Source organism: Zalophus californianus, chromosome 13 (assembly GCF_009762305.2).
Source record: "Zalophus californianus isolate mZalCal1 chromosome 13, mZalCal1.pri.v2, whole genome shotgun sequence".
In the NCBI taxonomy this organism is placed as follows: Eukaryota; Metazoa; Chordata; class Mammalia; order Carnivora; family Otariidae; genus Zalophus; species Zalophus californianus.
This window is the reverse complement of record NC_045607.1, coordinates 11931419-11951234: the sequence shown is the minus strand read 5'-3', so window position 1 is coordinate 11951234 and position 19816 is coordinate 11931419. Positions and strand designations below refer to the sequence as shown.

General features: G+C 37.9%; 1 protein-coding gene across 3 annotated transcripts in view; it reads left to right on the top strand.

Annotated features, from left to right (window-relative positions):
- RABGAP1 (RAB GTPase activating protein 1) overlaps nt 1-19816 on the top strand; it is a 156864-nt gene that overhangs the window by 4752 nt on the left and 132296 nt on the right. The window contains exons 2-3 of one of the 3 annotated variants that reach the window (XM_027614632.2): nt 26-158; nt 18517-18716. In XM_027614632.2, the coding sequence (XP_027470433.1) occupies nt 18567-18716 (150 nt within the window). In that variant the 5' untranslated portion in view covers nt 26-158; nt 18517-18566. Of the gene's footprint in view, nt 1-25; nt 159-3364; nt 3438-18516; nt 18717-19816 lie in introns of those variants that run through there. The other 2 variants (XM_027614631.2, XM_027614634.2) reach the window with 2 other exon arrangements.

The window sequence follows — 19816 nt, the reverse complement described above, 5'->3', positions numbered from 1 at the left end:
TTTTTCTTTTCTTTCTGTTCCTCAGATGGAGTAGGAAGCACAAGGAATCCATCTCTCTACCTAGACAACAGTTGTACTGGCAGAAACCGTCTGAAGTAACTCTGGAGTCTATTTGAATTCTTGCATCTTCCAGGAGAAAATTTGGTTGGTAAATTGAGGTTAGTTTCAGTCAATGTCAGCCTTTAGCATGATAGCATCTCCCTGCTTCCTACCCTTCAGCCCTGTGGCAGGCAGCCATGTTCACATTCCTGGTGTGGCTTGCTGGAGCTGTGGTGGGAAATAAGAATTTTGTTCACCAAATACCAGAGTTCTGTGTTTTGATTGCTGATTATGCCTTTTGGGTTCTGAGATTCAGGCACAGAGTCACTGCCATTGTTTCAGCCCCCATAGGCTGAGCTGGCTTCTATGGGATTTGAAGGAACAGCTTCTGTTTTGTTTGTTTGTTTTCCCTTTTACCCTATTTGGGAGCCAGAAATTTAAGGATTAGGACATTCAGAAGCAACCACTTACATAGGGAAAATTAGAAAGCCACTGTGTATAACCAGGAAAAGATGCAGGCTTGGAAAAGAACTGAGAAGACCTTAAGCTTTCACCTTAGGCTGATCCTGATCCCTGGCATAGAGATATCCTTCAACAATTAAAAAACAAAACAAAACAAACACACACAAAAACCAGCAATACCTGGGATAGGGGGAGAATTTGATTTCCACAGTTATCACATTATAAGATTCAAATGTCCATTTTTTAGCAAAGAATCAAAAGGCATACAAATAGGAAAGTATGGCCTGTTCAAAAGAATGAAATAAATCAACAGAAACCTTCCCTGAGAAAGATGAGACATCTGACTTACTAGACTTTAAACCAACCATCTTGAAGTTGCTCACTGAGCTAAAAGAAAACATGGATGAAGTCAGAAAAACTATGAAAAAAAAAATAGAAGTAGTATTAAAGATACAGAAATTATGAAAGGAACCAAAATGAAATTCTGAAGTTAAAAAGTACAATAGCAGAAATGAAAAATTCACTAGAGGGATTCAAAATTAGGTTTGAGCAGGCAGAAGAAAATCAGCAAACTTGAAGATATTTCTTTTTCATATGTCTCTTGAACCCTGTTCCCTCCCACCCCATCCCCTTTCTTCTGCCTTAGTTCAAATCTTTCTGATCTTGGTCAGCCTCTAAACTGTTCCATTTACCCCATTTTGCCTTTTCTACTGCTACCAGAATGATCTTTTAGAAAATCCAAATAAAATATTGGCACTGTATTTAAAAACCTCTGAGGGCACCCATGGGTGTATAGATTGAATTTCCTTTTTTTAATTTTAGCATTCATGGATTTTCCCATTCTGGCTCCAACTTACCACATTAATCTATTGAGCCTTGAAATAGAACTTCCAGTTTCCAGGAAATACCAGGTCTAAAGGAACAAATTCAGTAACCGCTTGGGGAAGCAATCATTCAGATCCAGAGAGTGGGAAAGTTTGCACTTCAAGTGGCCTGATTTCTTCAGTAAGCCAGTATCTTAGTATTTTTCTTAAGTGCTAGAGTAAAAAATACTTAACGGATAGAACAACCAGATGTAGTGTGTGGTCCTGGATTGGATACTGATTTAGGAAAACTAGCTTTAAAAAATATATATTTCAATCAACAGAATATTTGATTATAGTAGATAATAGATGAGAGGAAAACTTAATTGAAATATTACTGATTTGGGAAAGCCAACTGTAAAAATACTTTTAGGTTGATGGAAAATTGGATGTGATCTAGGAATTAGATGTGAGGAAAATATACTGAAATGGTAAAGTAGATATTGTTAATTGAATAAAGCAGATTGCTAAACCATGTGATCTCATTTTAAAAAACAATATGTTGGCACACAAAGAGGGATATACATCATGGTATTAACATTGGTGGTGGGAATGTGATGTTTTATTTTTTATTGTAGCTTGTCTCTGTTTTCTGTTCTCCAAGGCATACTGTATTGAATCTGTAATAAAATTTTATTTAAAAAATTTATGTTAAGATTTACATACATATTTGGTGTATACATATGAATCAAAGAATACATGAATGTATAGTCACCAAAACATTAAAAGTGCATCAGGATATCAGGGGATTTCATAATATTGCATCTATTATTTGATACTACTACTTTAAAATGGGTGTGTATTATTATATAACTGTATAAGGAGAAAAGGAACAAAGCTATTTTCCTGTGGGAGTGCAGCCAAGTCTATTGTAATAGTAGAAAAGTCACATAAAGGACTGCAACAGAGCACATTTTTGTGTTTTCTCTGGTTGATTTGGATACATTATGCACAGGAAAACATTACATGGCTCATTCACTAGGAAAAGAGCATCGGCTATTTGAATAAAGAAAGGTGAAGAGTAAGGGATAGGCTGTAGAATTATAAATTATCATGACTTATTAGCACCTTTAGTAGCCATTGTTTCTGTTACCAACCACGTTGTAAATTCATTCAGGACTTTAAATCTCATTGCTTTTGCTCTATATATCACTTCTGAATGATTTAAGATTTTATTTTTAAGTAACCTCTATACCGCAACGTGGGGCTTGAGCTCACAACCCCGAGATCGAGTCGCATACTCCAGGACTGAGCCAGCCAGGTGCCCCACTTTTGAATGATTTTAAAATAAAATCCCAGCCCCATCTTTGGGTCTAACACTCTGAAACAAGCTATTTCTGATCTGTTCTGTGTGTCTCAAGTACCTCAAGGCAGCTGTGTCGCAGCCAATGGTCCTTGGACTTGCGTCAAAAGTGTTCGACTTTTGGATTGAACTGTTACTTAGGTTGGACTCCTTTATAAAATGAGAAAAATCGAACATTCTAACAGGTTTGTGGTAAAGCCAAGGAGATACCCATAAAAAGACCTATCATAATGCACGCCTTCGATAAAGGCCAGGTGAGTTGAGTAACGCTGGTAAGGGCTGCTTTTGAAATAGTACTTGAACGTGAAAGGTGAGATTTCTTGCTGTAGCACCAGTGGTCTTTGCATGTGTACCTCCTTTTAGGCGTAACAGGTGCTGGTTAGCCTGATTCCGCTGCCATCCTGCTTCCAGTCTCTGAGGCAGTCCAGAGCCAGTGCCGGTCCAAGTCTAAACACAGAGCACGGCGCTACTCCCCACCTTCAAGAGTGCAGACTCGGCGCAGGCGCCGACTCCCGTGGCGGGGTAAAAGCCCAGGTGGAGCTTCGAGGAAAGGAAGTACGCCCTCGCCGCCTGTTGTTGGGCCAATGGGGCTGCTCGGCTTAGCAGCAGGCCTATAAAAATAGGGTGGGAGGCGGGGCGGAGGGCGGAAGAAGCTACTCTCACGTGAGTAGGGGGCGGGGAGGGCGGGGGCAGGGCGGCTGGGGAGGCCCAGGCGGCGGAGCCTCCCGGACGGCGAACGGCGGGCGGCGGAGGAGGAGACGGCGGGTCGGGTAGGGCCGCGTTTCCCCTCCTCCTCCTCCCACCCTCCTATCCATCAAGGCCCGGGGGATCCTGTGACAGCCCTTGCTCGGGGCCAGGCTGTGTTTTTATCCCGCGGGGCTGGGCCGGCCAGACTGCGCTCACCTCCCTCGACGAGCCGGGTTCTGAGGGGAGCCGTGATTGGGGGGAGGGGGAGCTGTGGCGGAGGGGAGAGGGCGCATGCGCAGGCGGGAACGCGCTCTCAGCCCCTGCCCAAACCGGTTCCCCCTGTCTGGGTGGGTGTCTGTCTACCGAGTCCTGCGCTTGCGGCAGTCCCTCTGACCCCCAGGCAAAGCCGGATTGTCTCTTGACTTTCATGTTTGGGGCCAGGTCCTATTTGGGAATCTGGCCTCAGTTTCTCCCCATTGCCACCTGGGCCTGTATTTGTGACTTCAGCTGGCTTGGGCCTCAAACTAGCTTCCTGGGCTGCGCCAAATTTGAAAGACTTGCTTTCTTTTAGTGCTGGCCTGCCAGCTTGTAGTGATCTTTCTGTCTCATTTTCCCCACCTGCAGTTAGTGTCTCGCTCTCCCCATGTCTTTTAAGTCTCTGCTCCCAATACCTCATTGCTGTGTCTTGAGTCTCAGCAACCTTCAGGGTTGGTGTTGAGCCAGAGGATAATCCCAGACTTGCAATAGTTCGCTGTCCATTGCCTAGTACTACTTTGGTCCCTAATGTTTCTAATGACTGTTAGCATCTGCACCTGTTTTTACAGGCATCTCCGTATTTAAGCTTTCTCGGGGATTACTTTATCCTGGAAGCAAATGTCCTAGAAGACCGTGTTAAGTGATCATGCTACTAGTGCTTCGTTAGTTTAAAATCGTGTTCCAACTTGAATTTGAAATCTTTTGGCTTTTGTGGTTTTTATTAGTTGGGGGGAAAACTGTCAGGGGCAGGTTTTCACCATTTGATATTTTTTCAGCCATATAAACACCTGTGTTCACGTACATGTGACTGGAATAGTGTAGTAAGTGTGTTTCCAGCTGCTTTGTTTATTTAAAAAGAAAACAATGGAGGGTGAATTGCACTGTGTTTATCACATTAAACTGATGTTAGAAAAGTTGGAAAAAAGCTTAAATGCCAAGGAAGTACACATTTAACTTTTTTTAAACGAAGGACCTGTTGGCCTCAATTCAACATGTATAGGGTGCTATTTTATATATATTGAAGGTTTTTAAGTAGAGTTTACTTACAGAAACTGAAAATGAATATGGGAGAGCGTTATGTTCTTTATAGACCTCACATTGCATTATATTTGCATCCATGATTGATTTGTATTTACTAGTAACATTTAAAATTCACATGTAGCTTGAATACAAATTAACTCAAATTACTAATTAAAATTGAACTACTGCTATGTTGTAGTGCACTTCTTTTCATTGTTTCAATCTTATAACTCAGTTTACAGTGATTAACTTATGTCATTGGTGTTAAGGTATATGTTTGGATAGTTAATCTACCAACTATGCATTTTGGTCTTATTAGCATAGTATTTTATTAGCAGTTTACACATGCTTAATTTGGGTTAAATGGTAATTTAGTGGGACACTATAAAAGTGAAGACACCTGTTTCCTACCTTTTACATTACATATTGAAGTGTATTGTGCACATTATCTACATGAAGAGACATGAGTTTCTCCAAATATATCTCAACTTTACAGCCCAGATTCTTTAGAAGTCATTTTCCTTTTTTGCATACATTTCCAGCTAAACTTTACAGCCCACATTCTTTTTAAGAAGTCATTGTTATTGAGCACGTTTCCAGCTAATGTGTAACCTACTTTGAAGGTCTCATCATTTCACAGTAATTGTTTTAACAAGTGATCATTGAGTACAGGCTTCAGAAAATAATTAGTTTAAATCAGTGCTACTGTTGAGTGTCTACAGACAGTGGTGTGCTGAGGTTCTGACATAGGCTACCCATAATATCTTTGTAGTTTTCAGTATACTCAGGTATGATTAGATTTCTCAAGCATGTGGAATAAGTGAACTCATAAATAATCTTTCATGGAGTTAGAACTCAAATATCGAAGAAGTGCTGATTTAACCAACATACATAAAGAAGGGTTTGGCTGACATTTGGGTGCTTTGTATGCAACTGCCTGGTTCTATTGGTTTTCCATAGTTAGATCCCAAAGAAAATCCAAGGCCAAGGACTCAAAGTCAGTGGGTATCAACTTAAAAGCTGTTTCTTTTTTACATAAATTGGTTACCTGGTCCATCCCCCACGCCCCCCACCTCCTGTTCTGTGTTTCTGAGAGATCTTGATTCTTTAGAAAACAACACTGGATATACATTTAAACTTATAACCACTCTTGTTGACGCTAACAGGCTTGTTTCTCTTCCTATACAAAAAGTGAACAAATATGGCAGTCTGCAAGTAACGACGAACACTAATTTAGCCTGGAAGTTTCCCTCTTTTCAAAGCAACCAGTATCTCTGAGGTAGATCAGAGAGACTCTTTTGAAGATTGTTCTTTCCAGCATAGTAGAGTTTTATCAGGCCTGACTTTCCCCCCAAATTCCTTTTTTTGTGGATCGCTAAATAGTAAAACTAAAGCTCTTATTTTTAAGTTTATACCTGGTATTAAATAGTATATATGACCATGCCTCTAAAGCATTAGGTGTATCTTCTTAATTGTATGGCTGTGCTGCCAGATTGGGAGGTCCACATCTCTCATAGAGTTCATGCATGGTTGTTACATATCTCCAATTAAGGTTGCATCAGCTTTTTATGTTATAAATCACCACTCCTCGGAATCCATTAATCTTTGTGGGAATACAGTTTTCTCCGTGCTAAAATCTGTTATTTCTTTAGGTACATTAGCAAACTAGTGCCTGTGATAACTTTAACAAAATGTTATTAACTGTAAAGCTTAACAATTTGACTATTTAAAAAATTTATTTTATATATGTAAAATTCATATATAAAAATTTTTATATATATTATATGTATACAAAATATATTACATAAACGTATAAATATATAAAATTTTATATTTCATATGTAATATTTATATTATACAAAATTATAAATATACATTAAATTATTTTATATATGATATATAAAATTTATTATATGTTCCCTTATTTATATATTTTGGTAATTAAAACCAACAACCTGTGGTTATAATCTTGTTTTCCTTTTTTTGAAGATGCCCCTTGTATCAGAAAAAGGAATTGATATGCAGAATCTTTCTTTGGGAGCATATCTTAAATATCATCATGGGTATTAAGAGACAGCATGCAAGGCTAAACTGGATTAAATGGGCATTTGTATAATACTGGGGAGAGCCATGAGTTAATCATTTTAATATTTTTATTGTAGAGGTAATAAACTCTTTTACACCCTTGAAGTATGCTGATAAACGGATTCTGGCAATGTAAGAGTAGGAACATGTCATGTAAATCTCTTCTGTAACACACGATTTTCTATGAATAGACCTCTGATACATCTATAGAAGAGAAATGGTTATATCCTTATCATAGTTAACCTGTTGAATTCTCTGTGAATTGAAGAAAAATCTGAAATCTCTCTAACCTCAAAAGCTAATATTTCTTTTTTTCTTTTTTTTTTTTTGAAGATTTTATTTGACAGAGAGAGATGTCGAACGCAAAAACAGCAAGTAGGGGGAGTGGGGGAGGGAGAATCAGGCTTCCCGTGGAGCAGGGAGCCCGATGTGGGGCTGAATCCCAGGACCCTGGGATCATGACCTGAGCCAAAGGCAGACGCTTAAATGACTGAACCACCCAGGCGCCCCTAAAAAGCTAATATTTCTTTACAAAATTATTCCCTAAGCAGGAACAAATCTCCTTAATTTTTTGCTTTTGGTTGTGAGAAACAATCTTTTCAGAGGTTTAAAAACATCTGTGGAACTTAGTATTTGTACTTTTTTTAATATTCTCACACAGTGCCTATTCCAAGATGTGTAAGAAATGTTTATTGTTTGCCCGTCCCCTATTCAACACACTTGTCCCATGTCCCACCACCCTTGTGTAATTCTGACCACCTTATATCAGAAGGTGCAGAAAACAGGTGTGGATCTGCCAAACATTTGTGGTTTGCCTACACACTTTTCCCTGAAAATAAAAAAGAGGTTATAGAAAAGGGGGTGCCTGGGTGACTCAGTTCGTTGGGCATTTGCCTTCAACTCTGGTCCTGATCTCAGGGTCCTGGGATCCAGTCCCAAGTCAGGCTTCCTGCTCAGCGGGGAGCCTGCTTCTCCCTCTGCCCTGCCCTTCCCCACCACTTGTGTTCTCTCTTTCAAATAAAATCTTTAAAAAAAGGGGGGGGGAGGGTTATACAAAAGAGAAGCCATATTTTCTGTATTCATCTTAGGCTTTGGTCATCTATCAGATAATTTGCTTGTTTGGCATTAAATTCACATATTTTAAGGAGAAATGAATAATGTAAACATTTCATACTGAAGTATAGACAGGTTGATATTCTAAGTGGAATAGATTCATTTTCTTCACTGTGGATGAGAAGGAACTATATTGACTAATTTCCTAAAATGAGGGAGAGTCTTTGGACAATCCTGTGTTGCTTAAAAATATTCATATTTTTAGGGGTGCCTTGGTGGCTCAGACGATTGGGCATCTGCCTTTGGCTTGGGGTGTGATCCCAGGGTCCTGGGATCGAGCCCCATGTCAGGCTCCCTGCTTGGGCTTCCTGCTCAGTGGGAGCCTGCTTCTCCCTCTCCTCCCTGCTTATGCACTCTCTCGCTATCTCTGTCACTCTCTCTCAAATAAATTTTAAAAAATATTCATATTTTTAGATTTACAAAACACTAAATCATTATGCTTTAGGAATCTGTTCCAGAAAAAGAAAAAACATTTTTTTCAAATCTGTACTAGGGAGGTCAGACATATAATCTGACTTTGTGAATGAGCTAACTTTCATTGTTCCTAGAGGTAGGTTTCTAGTGTAGAAATGGCATCCAAATAATTTAAATATTTAGTTTTGGAGATACTGTGTTGAGGTGGCATAAAGTCATCATACCTTGAGTTCTGGAAAAAAATTAGTGTTTCCTGAAATATCCACAAGAACATGGAGAAATCACCTACATGGTTTACTTATTTATTTATTTTTAGCTGTCAACAGTACTGCATTCAAATAATCAGCTCAGAGTTAAATGAACTGTTTTATGTGCATTTCTTCCCCTCTTCTTACCTCTTGTACTCTTCAAGATATAGGGGAGTGAGTGTGAACATTGGAATCAGAAATACATAGATATCCTAAGTCCTGTACTTACTATATGACTGAAGGTAAGCTACTACTCTCTCTTGAGACTCTGTTTCTTCATTTGCGGAAATGGAACTAATGCTTACATCATGGATTAGAATTGGACAGCACCTCGCATCCCCCCCCTTCTGATTCCTCCCAATCACAAAAGAATAGAAAATGTTCATTCATTTCACATATGAGAAAACTGAAGCTACGACATTGGTTAAGTCACATCCAGAAGGACCAAGGAGCTCATTTTTTTAATATTGTACCAGACTGTTAACTTTAATAAAGCTTTATTATGACAAAGTGAGAAGTAACTCTGGAAATACTAGTTGTCTTCTTTGGGCCCTTTACTAATTTTGTGAGTTTTACCCTAAAGATCATATAATGTTACAGTCGGGCTTTAAAAACTTGTATTAACCAGGTCACCTGGGTGGCTCAGTCGGTTGGGCATCTTACTCTTGATTTCGACTCAGTCATGATCTCAGGGTTTTGGGATGGAGCCCTACATGCCCCCCCTCAATAAATCTTTAAGAAAAAACAATTTGTATTGTCCAATGAATGGATAAACAAAATTTAGTACATATATTCCATAGAATATTACTCGGCCTTAAAGAGGAAATTCAGACACATGCTATAACACAGGTGAACTTTGAAGACATTATACCAAATGAAATAAGCCAGCCACAAAAGGACAAATATTGTGTGATTCCCCTACTTTTATGAAGTACCTGGAATAGTCAAATTCATAGAGAAAGTATTAATAGTGTGTTGGTTGCCTGGAGGAATTGGAGTTAGTGTTTAATGGATACGAAATTTCAGTTGGGGAAGATGAGTTCTAGAGGTCGATAGTGGTGAGAGTTGCACAGTAGTGTGAATGTACTCAATGCCACAAAACTACACTTAAAATTGGCTAAAATAGTAATGTATATTTAACCACAATTTAACAAGATTAAAACTTTAAAATCTTTTTTAAAAATTAAAGTAAATCCTTCTATCTTACAAATTTTTATATTCCTAAAAGTTATCCTTTTTAGTTTATCTGGAATTGAACTAAAAGAATCACTTTATAGTTGAAGTAAATTGTCACAGGCATTGCAGGTTAAAATTTGCCTGATGATGACTTTTAGAGAAGCTGGTTTTTCTTGCTTTTAAGTGCTGTAGGCCCAAGACGATTGTTTTGTTTTCTTTTGTTTCTGGTTTTTTAAGCGAAGCTGAAATTATTCAGAAGGCTTAAATTAATATGGTTCTCTTAGCTCACTAGAATAATTCAAAGAAACAGCCTCCAAATTCAGTGTTAGACTTCAACAAAGACACATCTATTGTTTAGCAATTAGTAGTGGTGGAAAGGAATTTATTTTTATAAAGAAGGGATGATTTTCCATTGAGTTTTGTTAGATTTGTTCCACCCTTCCCAGGGCTAGGCTGTGAGAAATTCATGTGAAAACCAGTGCAGGGAAACAAACATCTGAGCCAAGGAAAAAAGAAAAAGCTGAGATTAATATAGTGTTATTAAAAAAAAAAAACTTCTTTGTACACTGTTTAATTTTAAAGGGTTACAAACCGAGAGGAATTGGCCTGTTACAGCATCTTTGAGACTTGATTCTCTTCCTTCCTGTTTTGTCTTTTTCTGAATAGAGTGTAATCTTGTCTGTGTTTTAGACGGATACAACTGGTATCTAACAAAAAGTGGATTAGAATGGGGGGAGAATGGAGATAAGGACACCAAGGAGAAGCATTCCAGAAAAGGACAGAGGCACCTACAGTTTTATCTGTGAACTTAAGCTATTGAACCGGTCTAAGCCTCAGTTTGTTTGTCATATGAAGTCAATATCTATCTGTCAAAGTTTGTGTGAATATTAGAAATAATGCATATAAAGCTTTTTAGTACCATGTTGGCCCATATAATTGGCAGTAGGAACTAATAATTATTATCTCTTTATATTTAGCAAGATGACTTAAGTATCCCCCTTAAGATTCCCTAAAGCTGTACTCATTTGCTCACTGGTTGAGCAACAAAAATGATGGGTATTAGGAAGGAAGTGGTAAGAGAGTGTTTTGGTCCAAAGGGAATCCAAGGTATATTTTCTGACTCGATGCTAACTAGTTTTGAGCTTGATAGTTGTGAACTTAACGAAGAGTCAGGGAGGCACACTCAAAGGTAGTTCTTTTTGAGTCTCTTTATTCTAGTTGCCATCCATATTCATATCCCCAAGTCACATGCATGTAGTATAGCCGATTTGTCATTTGTCCTCCTACCAGTTAAACACTGTCTAAAGAGTATTATTCAACCAAAATTATTTAGTGCTGCTAGTAAACAAGGATATAAAGATAATATGAATAAAATCCAAGATCCCAGTCCACAAATAGTTCGCAGGAACTATCTGTGCTCGTTGTTTTCCCAGCATTTACTATAGTGATTTGTACTTAGTAATTGTTTCTGGAATGAATGATCAACCAATACAGTGGAGCAGGGAAGAGGTATGATATTTTACTGTGTGATAAATGCTATAATTTTGTGATAGAATTAAAAAGCAAACAAAAGCCTTAGGAGCCCTAGAGAGAAATAATGAATATTGCAGAAGGGAAAGGGGGAGTTTGGAGATTTGATTGTACCATAAGATTGCTGGTGAGGGAGAAGGACTATGTGGGGAAATGAAGACATATTCCTAGATTAGCAAACAATGTGAGCAAAGGCTTGAAAGCATAAAAATGCATGACAATTTTGGTGCATTTCTGGTATGGTTTGATAGAAGGAGATGAGACTAGAATGATAGATTGTCTCCATATTTTGAAGAGTAATGATACAGAGAGTTTGAATTTTATTCTATTTTCAGTCAGGAGCAGTCAAAGGTTTTGAGGAAGGGGTGGGATATATGATCACATCTAAATTTTAGATATTAGCCGCAGGACTTTGATAATGACTAGAGAGGGTCTAGAAAAGGAGACTTATGTTTTAGCTAAGTTGAAAGAGAATGAAGTACTCACAAGTCTGTGACATGAAGGATGGCAAAGAAGGAATAAGATTGGGGTATGTTTTGGAACTAAAATCCATTAGTGTTCCAGGGAGAAAGAGAAAATGAGTCAAGGACTTTTTTGACGTCTCTGTCTTGGATCAGTGGTTGTTAACCAGGATAGGGAACCTATGAGGAAGAAGGAATATGCTTGTGTGACTGACAAGAGGTTTACATGGAATTGATTTTGAGATGGTCATGAACACATGTAGCAGAGCTATCCTGTGTATACATCCTTTGCATACCTCTGTTATACCAAGCACTATATTATAATTACCTGTTCATCTGTCCCATTTTCTGTACCACTGTAAGCCTATCCTAGGTAAAAGACTACCTATTGCTCCTCACCGTAACATTATACAGAGTGCCTGGCACATGTCAGACACTTAATACTAAATAGAAAGGAAAACACAGGGGTGCCTGGGTGGTTCAGTCGATTGAGTGTTCCGCTCTTGATTTCAGCTCAGGTCATGATCTCAGGATTGTGAGATCAAGCCCCGCGTTGGGCTTCATGCTGGGCATGGAGCCTGCTTGAGATTCTCTTCTCCCTCTACCTGCCCCTCCCCTCACCCTCCTCCCTGTCTTAAAAAAAAAGAAAAACGTAACAAAAATACCCATATGGATTTAGAGAGGAGAGATAGAGCTATGAGTATCATCAGCATACCAAAAGAAAAAAAAGTCATAAGTGTGTGAGCTAATAAGAGCCAGGGAAAAGTGGAAAAAGAAGAGGAACAGGGTAGAACTTAAAGAATGGGCAGAAGAGGGGCGCCTGGGTGGCTCAGTGGTTAGGCATCTGCCTTCAGCTCAGGTCATGATCCCAGGGCCCTGGGATTGAGTCCTGTATCAGGCTCCCTACTCCGCAGGGAGCCTGCTTCTCTTTCTGCCTTTCTGTCTCTCATGAATAAATAAAATCTTTAAAAAAAAAATGGGCAGAAGAAAGGGAAACTTAAGTGACAGCTGAGAAAAGGTAGTCAGAGGTAGAAAGTGGAAGCAAGAAAAAAGTTTTAGAATAAAGAAATGGTCAGCATTTTCATTTATTTCGGTGGTAGAAGATGATGAAAACTGAAGAAAAATTCTTTGGGTTTTGAAAGTTTGTACTGACCTTGACTGATTTATTTCCTTTTAAAAATGATGCTCAGAGGGTAAACAAAATACCCAGGGCCACAGATGAGGTGTTTTTTTTTTTTTTTTTTAAGATTTTATTTATTAGAGAGTGTGCAAGAGAGAGAAGGAGCAGGTGGAGGGGCAGAGGGAGAGGGAGAAGCCGACTCCCCACTGAGCAGGGAGCCCAACATGGGGCTTGATCCTAGGACTCCGAGATCATGACCTGAGCCAAAGGCAAACGCTCAACCGACTAAGCCGTCCAGGCACCCCCACAGATGAGGTTTTAATTAAGTTTTTAAAAGAGGAGGTTCAGTAAGGGTTGGTGAGAGAGAGAGGAGCCAGATTTTTGAGAGGGACTGCTCTTTGGAGTGTCCTATTGAAAGTGGTAGAGGTGGAGGCAGTTAATACTACTTTAGGAAGAAAGAGTTTAGGGAAATAAAGATGAATTAGAGCCCTAGAATAGTGGCTGGGAACTAGCACATTTTGTCTCAAGCATGTCAAGTTCAATTACAAGTATCACTCATACCTCTTTTATCAAGTTAGGTAGGTCACTTATTGGGAGGTGATTTTTGCCTCTACTGATTGTACATCAGCAAATTCATGCCACTGCAAGTTAACTGTTTATGTTACTCTGAATGTTAGTAACTAGAAACATACAAATATCTGATTGTACTCTGTACAAAAAACGAGTTCAAGTTTTTTAAAAGTAAACACTGATTATCCAAGAGCCCACTGCTGTTGAAGGACTATCAAAAGAGCCTTTATCATGGGCAGTTCTTTTTTTTTTTTTTAAAGATTTTATTTATTTGAGAAAGAACAAGCAGTGGGGAGGGGCCGGGGGTGGGGAGAAAGGAAAAAAAAAAAAAGCAGACTCCCTGCTGAGCAGGAAGCCAGATATGAGGCTTAATCCCAGGACCCTGAGATCATGATGTGAGCCGAAGGCAGATGCTTAACCTACTGAGCCACCCAGGCGCCCCAGTTCACATTTACTCTCCATTAGCTGGGTCTCTGAAGTGTTTAAGAAAGAGGAGATTGAGAATGGAAATTAATCTTCTTTTGGCAAGACTGAGGTGCATTATTTGCCATGATCTTTGCAGAAGTACATAGTTAAGCATAAATTTGTCACTTAGGGAACAAAACAGTAAATTTAGGCAAAAACTTTGTAAACAGTTTAAACATCATGAGACTAATTTTATTATTTTTTTTAATTTTTAAAATATTGAGAGAGAGCACGAGCTGGGGGAACAGCAGGCAGAGGGAGAGGGAGAGAGTGAATCCCAAGCTGACTCAACAACACTGAGCATGGAGCCCAACACGGGGCTTGATCCCACAACCCTGAGATCATGACCTGAGCCAAAATCAAGAGTTGGATTTTCAGCTGACTGAGCCACTCAGGCACCTGTTTTTATTTTTTATTTATTATTTTTTTAAAGATTTGTCAGCACTCAAGCAGGGAGCGCAGCAGGCGGAGGGAGAAGCAGGCTCCCCGCTGAGCAGGGAGCCCGATGTGGGACTCAGTACCAGGACCCTGAGATCATGTTCTGAGCTGAAGGCAGACACTTAACCGACTGAACCACCCAGGTGTCCCCAGGCACCCCTTTAAAAAAATTTTTTTATTAAATCTCTGTGCCTAACATGGGGCTCAAACTCACAACCCTGAGATTGAGTTACATGTCTACCGACCATGTCTACTGACTGAGCCAGCTAGGCTCCCCCATGAGACAATCTTCAATCAGAAAACCTCTAGGGATCTTTTATATCTCAATAAGGATAAAAGTAATGAAGTTATGAAAAATATAACAATTGAACTTTTGGGTTTGATGCAGGAGGCTGCATAATTAAACAAAAGTGACTTATTGACTTATTAAAGGAGATAGAGAAGGAAACATCCTTGAACTTGACTCACCAACCTGGCCCTGTTGGTAACTAGACATGCTAGGGTCTAGGTTGTCACTTGTATAAAAGAAGGAAGTAATTGGTGCCTACCAATACCAGAGTGCATATATGTATATTATCTTATTAAAATGGGATAAACATCCTTACTCTGTCTACCTTATAGAATTGTTAGGATGATAAAATGAGATAAAGAATGTGTATGTTTTAGTAATCTGTAAAGTATTACACAAAGATAAAACATTTTTTGAGTATTCCTTCACATTTATTTAGATATAAAGAAATTAGAATATGGAAAATAGGAAAGCTATATATTTTTGTCCTAGTATTGTGTTTCCTAAACTGAATTACCTAAATCAGTTGATACTTGTTAATTTTTATTATTTTTATTTTTTAAAGATTTTATTGAACTTTTTGAGACAGCACGAGAGGGGAGAGGGGCAAAGAGAGAAGGAGAAGCAGACTCCTTGCTGAGCAGGGAGCCTGACAACAGGGCTCAGTCCCAGGACCCTGAAATCATGACCTGAGCTGAAGGCATATGCTTAACTGACTGAGCCACCCAGGTGCCCTGATAGTTGTTAATTCTTTTAAAATTGGAAGTTAGCTTAAAAAGATGTAACTATTGGGTGCTTACAATGTTTTGTGATTGTTATTAAATGAGATGTACATGTGTTCCTTAGTAATTTTAATAATAGTTTTGTGAGGTAGATAGTACATCATTTTCACTTATGGAAACTAAGGCTTATTATGACAAAGCTCACGTTAGGTAGTGCAACCAGTATTCTAACTTGGGTTTTTCCTCTTAATTGTGTGCTTTACCATTACAAATATGACTTCTGTTCTTACTGTCAGTAAAAGATCTTTTCATTGGGTGGCTCTTGCTCTTTTCCATCTTTATTTGCCATTTATCCTAATTTTTTTAGCAAGTATTTGAGCACCTGCTATGTGCCAGGCATTGTTCCAGGTGATAAGGTACAGCAGTTAATGAAGCACACAAATTTCTGCCCTGGTGGAACTTAGATTCTAGCTTACGTGATATTTAAAAACAAATGATTAAAACGTAGTGTGTCAAATGGTGATGGATATTATGGGGAAAAGTAGGAAGAGAGATGGTAGTGCAGGATATTTGGGGGAAGAAGCTTGTTCTCTATTATCCGTGAGGTTTAGATCTAGAATTGCAGTCTGAAGGATGAAGGATTACAGTAGGAGGCTTCTTGTGGTAAATGATATAAGTAGGGATTAAAAACAAAACAATTACCCCTTGTGGTCTCAAGAGAGAGATTATGAATACAATTTTGCCAGGAGTACACTAGGTTCTGGGACACCTCTTTATTGTGGAGGCCAGAGAAGGGGAATCTTGTATAACTTTTCCTGTACTGCTTCATGTTTTGATAAACCTCATTCCCACTGAGTGATTCAGTTTTTTACAGGTGCCAAAACAAATAGTAAAGTATTTTATAAAGTGTATTTTCCTGTCTTCTCCTCAAAGGAAATAGGTTGAACTTTGAGTCGGACAAGTCTTCTCAGTTTCATAGTGTTTAAATATCAAAGTATATTATTTTTTGAGTCCAGAGTATCATAGAAAGCAGTGTCTCAGATCATAGCTTTAGAGAACTTTCCGAGGCACTTTGCTCTTATTAATCACAATTTAAAAGAATGGAAATCTAATTAAGCATGAAAAACCTTGCCTAAAATACTAGTTCTCCAAAACCTTGCCTAAAGTACTAGCACATTCTACAACAGATAAAGATTCCTTTACCCAATACTGAGGGTTTTGGGACAAGGCCCAAATTTGTGGCGTTGGAAAGGTATCATAATCTGACGGAAAGAGCATAGCTTCTGGAATACGAGATAACGGGCCCGGTTTTTGCTTTTGCCTCTAACCAGTTACATTACAGCCATTGCCTCGAACAAGTTACACCATCTGTCTAGGTCTCAATTTCCTTATCTGTGTAATAAATAATATGAAGAGTAAATTAAGAGGCAGTCGCCATCAAATTGTAATACATCACAATAGTACTATAAAAATGTAAGATGCTATAGGAGCAGAAATAAGGCAAGCAGTTTATTTGGTTCTGGGATGAAGATTGGCAAGCTACTAGGAAAAGGGGAGTCAGATCATGAATGTTGAGTTGGAGTTAATGGAGTACAAAACCAAGAAAACCACTTTAGAAGGAGGATCCAATGAGGGCAAATACATGGATGTATTAAAGTGTATATCTTTAGTAAGGACATTACCTCTTCTAATATATTTCTCTTTTTTTATTGATGTATAATTGTCATACAATATCCTACTAGTTTCAGGTGAATATATTCCTTAACTCTCCATGTCTAAATCCCTCTCCCAACATGTTCCCATAGTTTTCTTCACCCTAAATCTGTACCTATTAATCTGTTCAATGCGCCTCTGTTCTCTGCTACAGTATACATTCCTTTGGGGCAAGAATCTTAATTTCTCTTGCTTACCATGTATTATCCTTTATACACTAGACACTTGGTGAGTATTCATTGAATGGATGAAGCAAAACTACATTAAAAAAAGTTTTCAAAAAGTACATTTTGAAGTGTCTTTGAACGCTACACTATACATTTAAATTTAGTCCTATGAAATGTAAAGCTGTGATAGCCATGTAAGCAAGGAAATTAGTTTAAATAGAAAGAAGTAAGTAGCATTAGTAAGGGTTCCATCCTTAGTTATGCCTAGGTAAATTACCTTCTTTTGGGGTTGCCATTTTCTTATCTGTTTAACAGTTTCTTTTGAACTGTAATGCTGAAGGATTGTGTAATTCCTGCTGTCAGGTGTTTATCTAGTTGTGAGCCTTTGAAGGGAAAATAGTGCTTGGCACATGGTGGATGCTCGATAAATATATGTTCAATTGAAAACACGAAGCATAAATCAGGACTTGTTAATTGGAGAGATTAAATAGACTCTTCAGCACCTTTACCTCTTTGAGGTACAAGATGAGCATAGAGCTAGAACTACTACTGTTTATTGGTTAAAGCTTTCTGAGTATATTGTATTCTCTTGCTGTTTTGGCAACCAAATGGGAACATTGCCATAAAGTATTCAGAACCAGGTTTTTAAATGGTAGATGAGTTTAAGTTTTATTCCGGGAGTCAATAAATATTTGAGTGGCTTTTCATAAGTGACGTATTTTTATACTTCTTGCTGGGAATTTTTGGCATGAAACTTACTGGTAATGTTCATGTTGAGTTGAACTCTTGAGAAACTGTGGGATGGGAAGATTGAGTTTTTAACGGATTTCTGATTTCTTGCTATGTAAGGTATTTCCCAGCTCTAGAATTTCTGCTTGCTCTGCCTTGAATTTATTTCTCTTGAGTGTGACTATAAAATTTTATTTCTTAAAAGCATCTTGTTAATATTTTAAATTTAAATATCAGTAACATTAGAAAAACCTTATTGTCTTGTGTGCTTTCAATTTCATTTATGTGTACAGCTTTACAAATTAAAGGGTAGAAAACAGAAGTTTAGTACTTAATAGTTTTTGAAGTCCAAGAATAGAGTTGTAACATATGCCAAAGAAATCACTGTAGGTAGGCAGTTATTCTCAAGGGAATCTGTTTTATTGTTTCGTTTTGTTTTTTTAATCTGAAATATCCTGGCCCTGAATAGCATCAGATTCCTTCATTATCTGGAGTAAAAAGCCTAAGTTGTATGTAGTGAAAGTCTTGGGAAAAGATTTTGAAAGTATTTTTTTAAGTTTTTCCATATGTATTTTGTAAGAATTAGAGCATAACTGAATATCTGGCAGACATTCTATATGAGTATCTTTATGGTTTTTGTTTTTCAGGCATTTTTAAAATATTTAATCATTCATGAGTTGAGCTTCATTCTTGAGTCATGGATGACAAGGCTTCTGTTGGAAAAATCAGTGTCTCCTCAGACTCAGTATCTACTCTTAATAGTGAAGATTTTGTCTTGGTTTCCAGGCAAGGAGATGAGACACCATCTACAAATAATGGAAGTGATGACGAGAAAACAGGACTCAAGGTAAAACTCCATAACCTAAGATTCTTTTGCTTAGCCTTGCTAAGCGCATTGCAAAACTTGGCCTGTAATAGGAAGGTATATGGAGTGAAACTGAAAAAATGGAAGTAATATCCTAACTTTTTTAATGCTAAAGACTTTTATTTATAATTAGTGACAGTGACAAATTTGTATTTGATTAAGGATTTCCAATTTGATTAGCTTCTAAATCTTCTAATACCCCAATTGTCAAAACTAGTGGTCGTAGTATATTTATCATTTTAGTATTGTTTTTATTTTCCCTTTAAATTAGAGCTGATTATTTCTCTTGGGTCTGGTGTATGTAGTGTAAAAGGCAAGGGCAGGTCAGCAGTGCTATTTATAAAAATAAGTTTTAGGATTACTGAAACTGAATATTAAATACTTGGATATTGGCCACTTTGTTTATATTCTCTAAGCCAAATGAACAACTATTTTTCCCATACTCTTAATCATTCTCTTTATGGGTATAAATAAAAATATTCTCTGTTAATGTCATTTAAGATGTAAATAGCTTTAAAAATATTTCAGTTCTTGTTTATGTTTATTCATTCAACAAGTATTTATTGAGTATTGACTGTGTGCCAAGTACTAAATACTGGGGATACAGTGGTGAATAAGATTGCAGAGCCCCCTACTCTCTTAGAGTTGTTATTCCAATGGGGGAAACAGACTTTAAGCACGTAAGAAAATGAATAGGTTAAGTAAATTTAGGTGCTGTAAAGAAAATCACAGTGGGATACATGGGTAAAGAATGGAGGGCAGGTACTATTTTTGAAAATATCTTGAAATGACATTTGTGCAGAGACCTGAATGAAATGGGGAAGGAGGCCATGGAGAAATCTAGGAAGACAGCTTTTTAAAGGGAATCGAAGATAGACCCTGAAGAGGACCACCCTTGTTAGGACAGAAATTAGAGCAGAGTAAATAAAGTACATAAAAAGTGGTAAAGAATGATAGCCAGTGGTTGGCAGAGGCTGCATCGTGTAGAACTTTGTAGAGCTTAGGAGAAACTTGAACTGTGTTATAAATGTGAAGGAAATTTTTGGAGAGTTTTCAATGGGGACATGATCTGATTTACATTT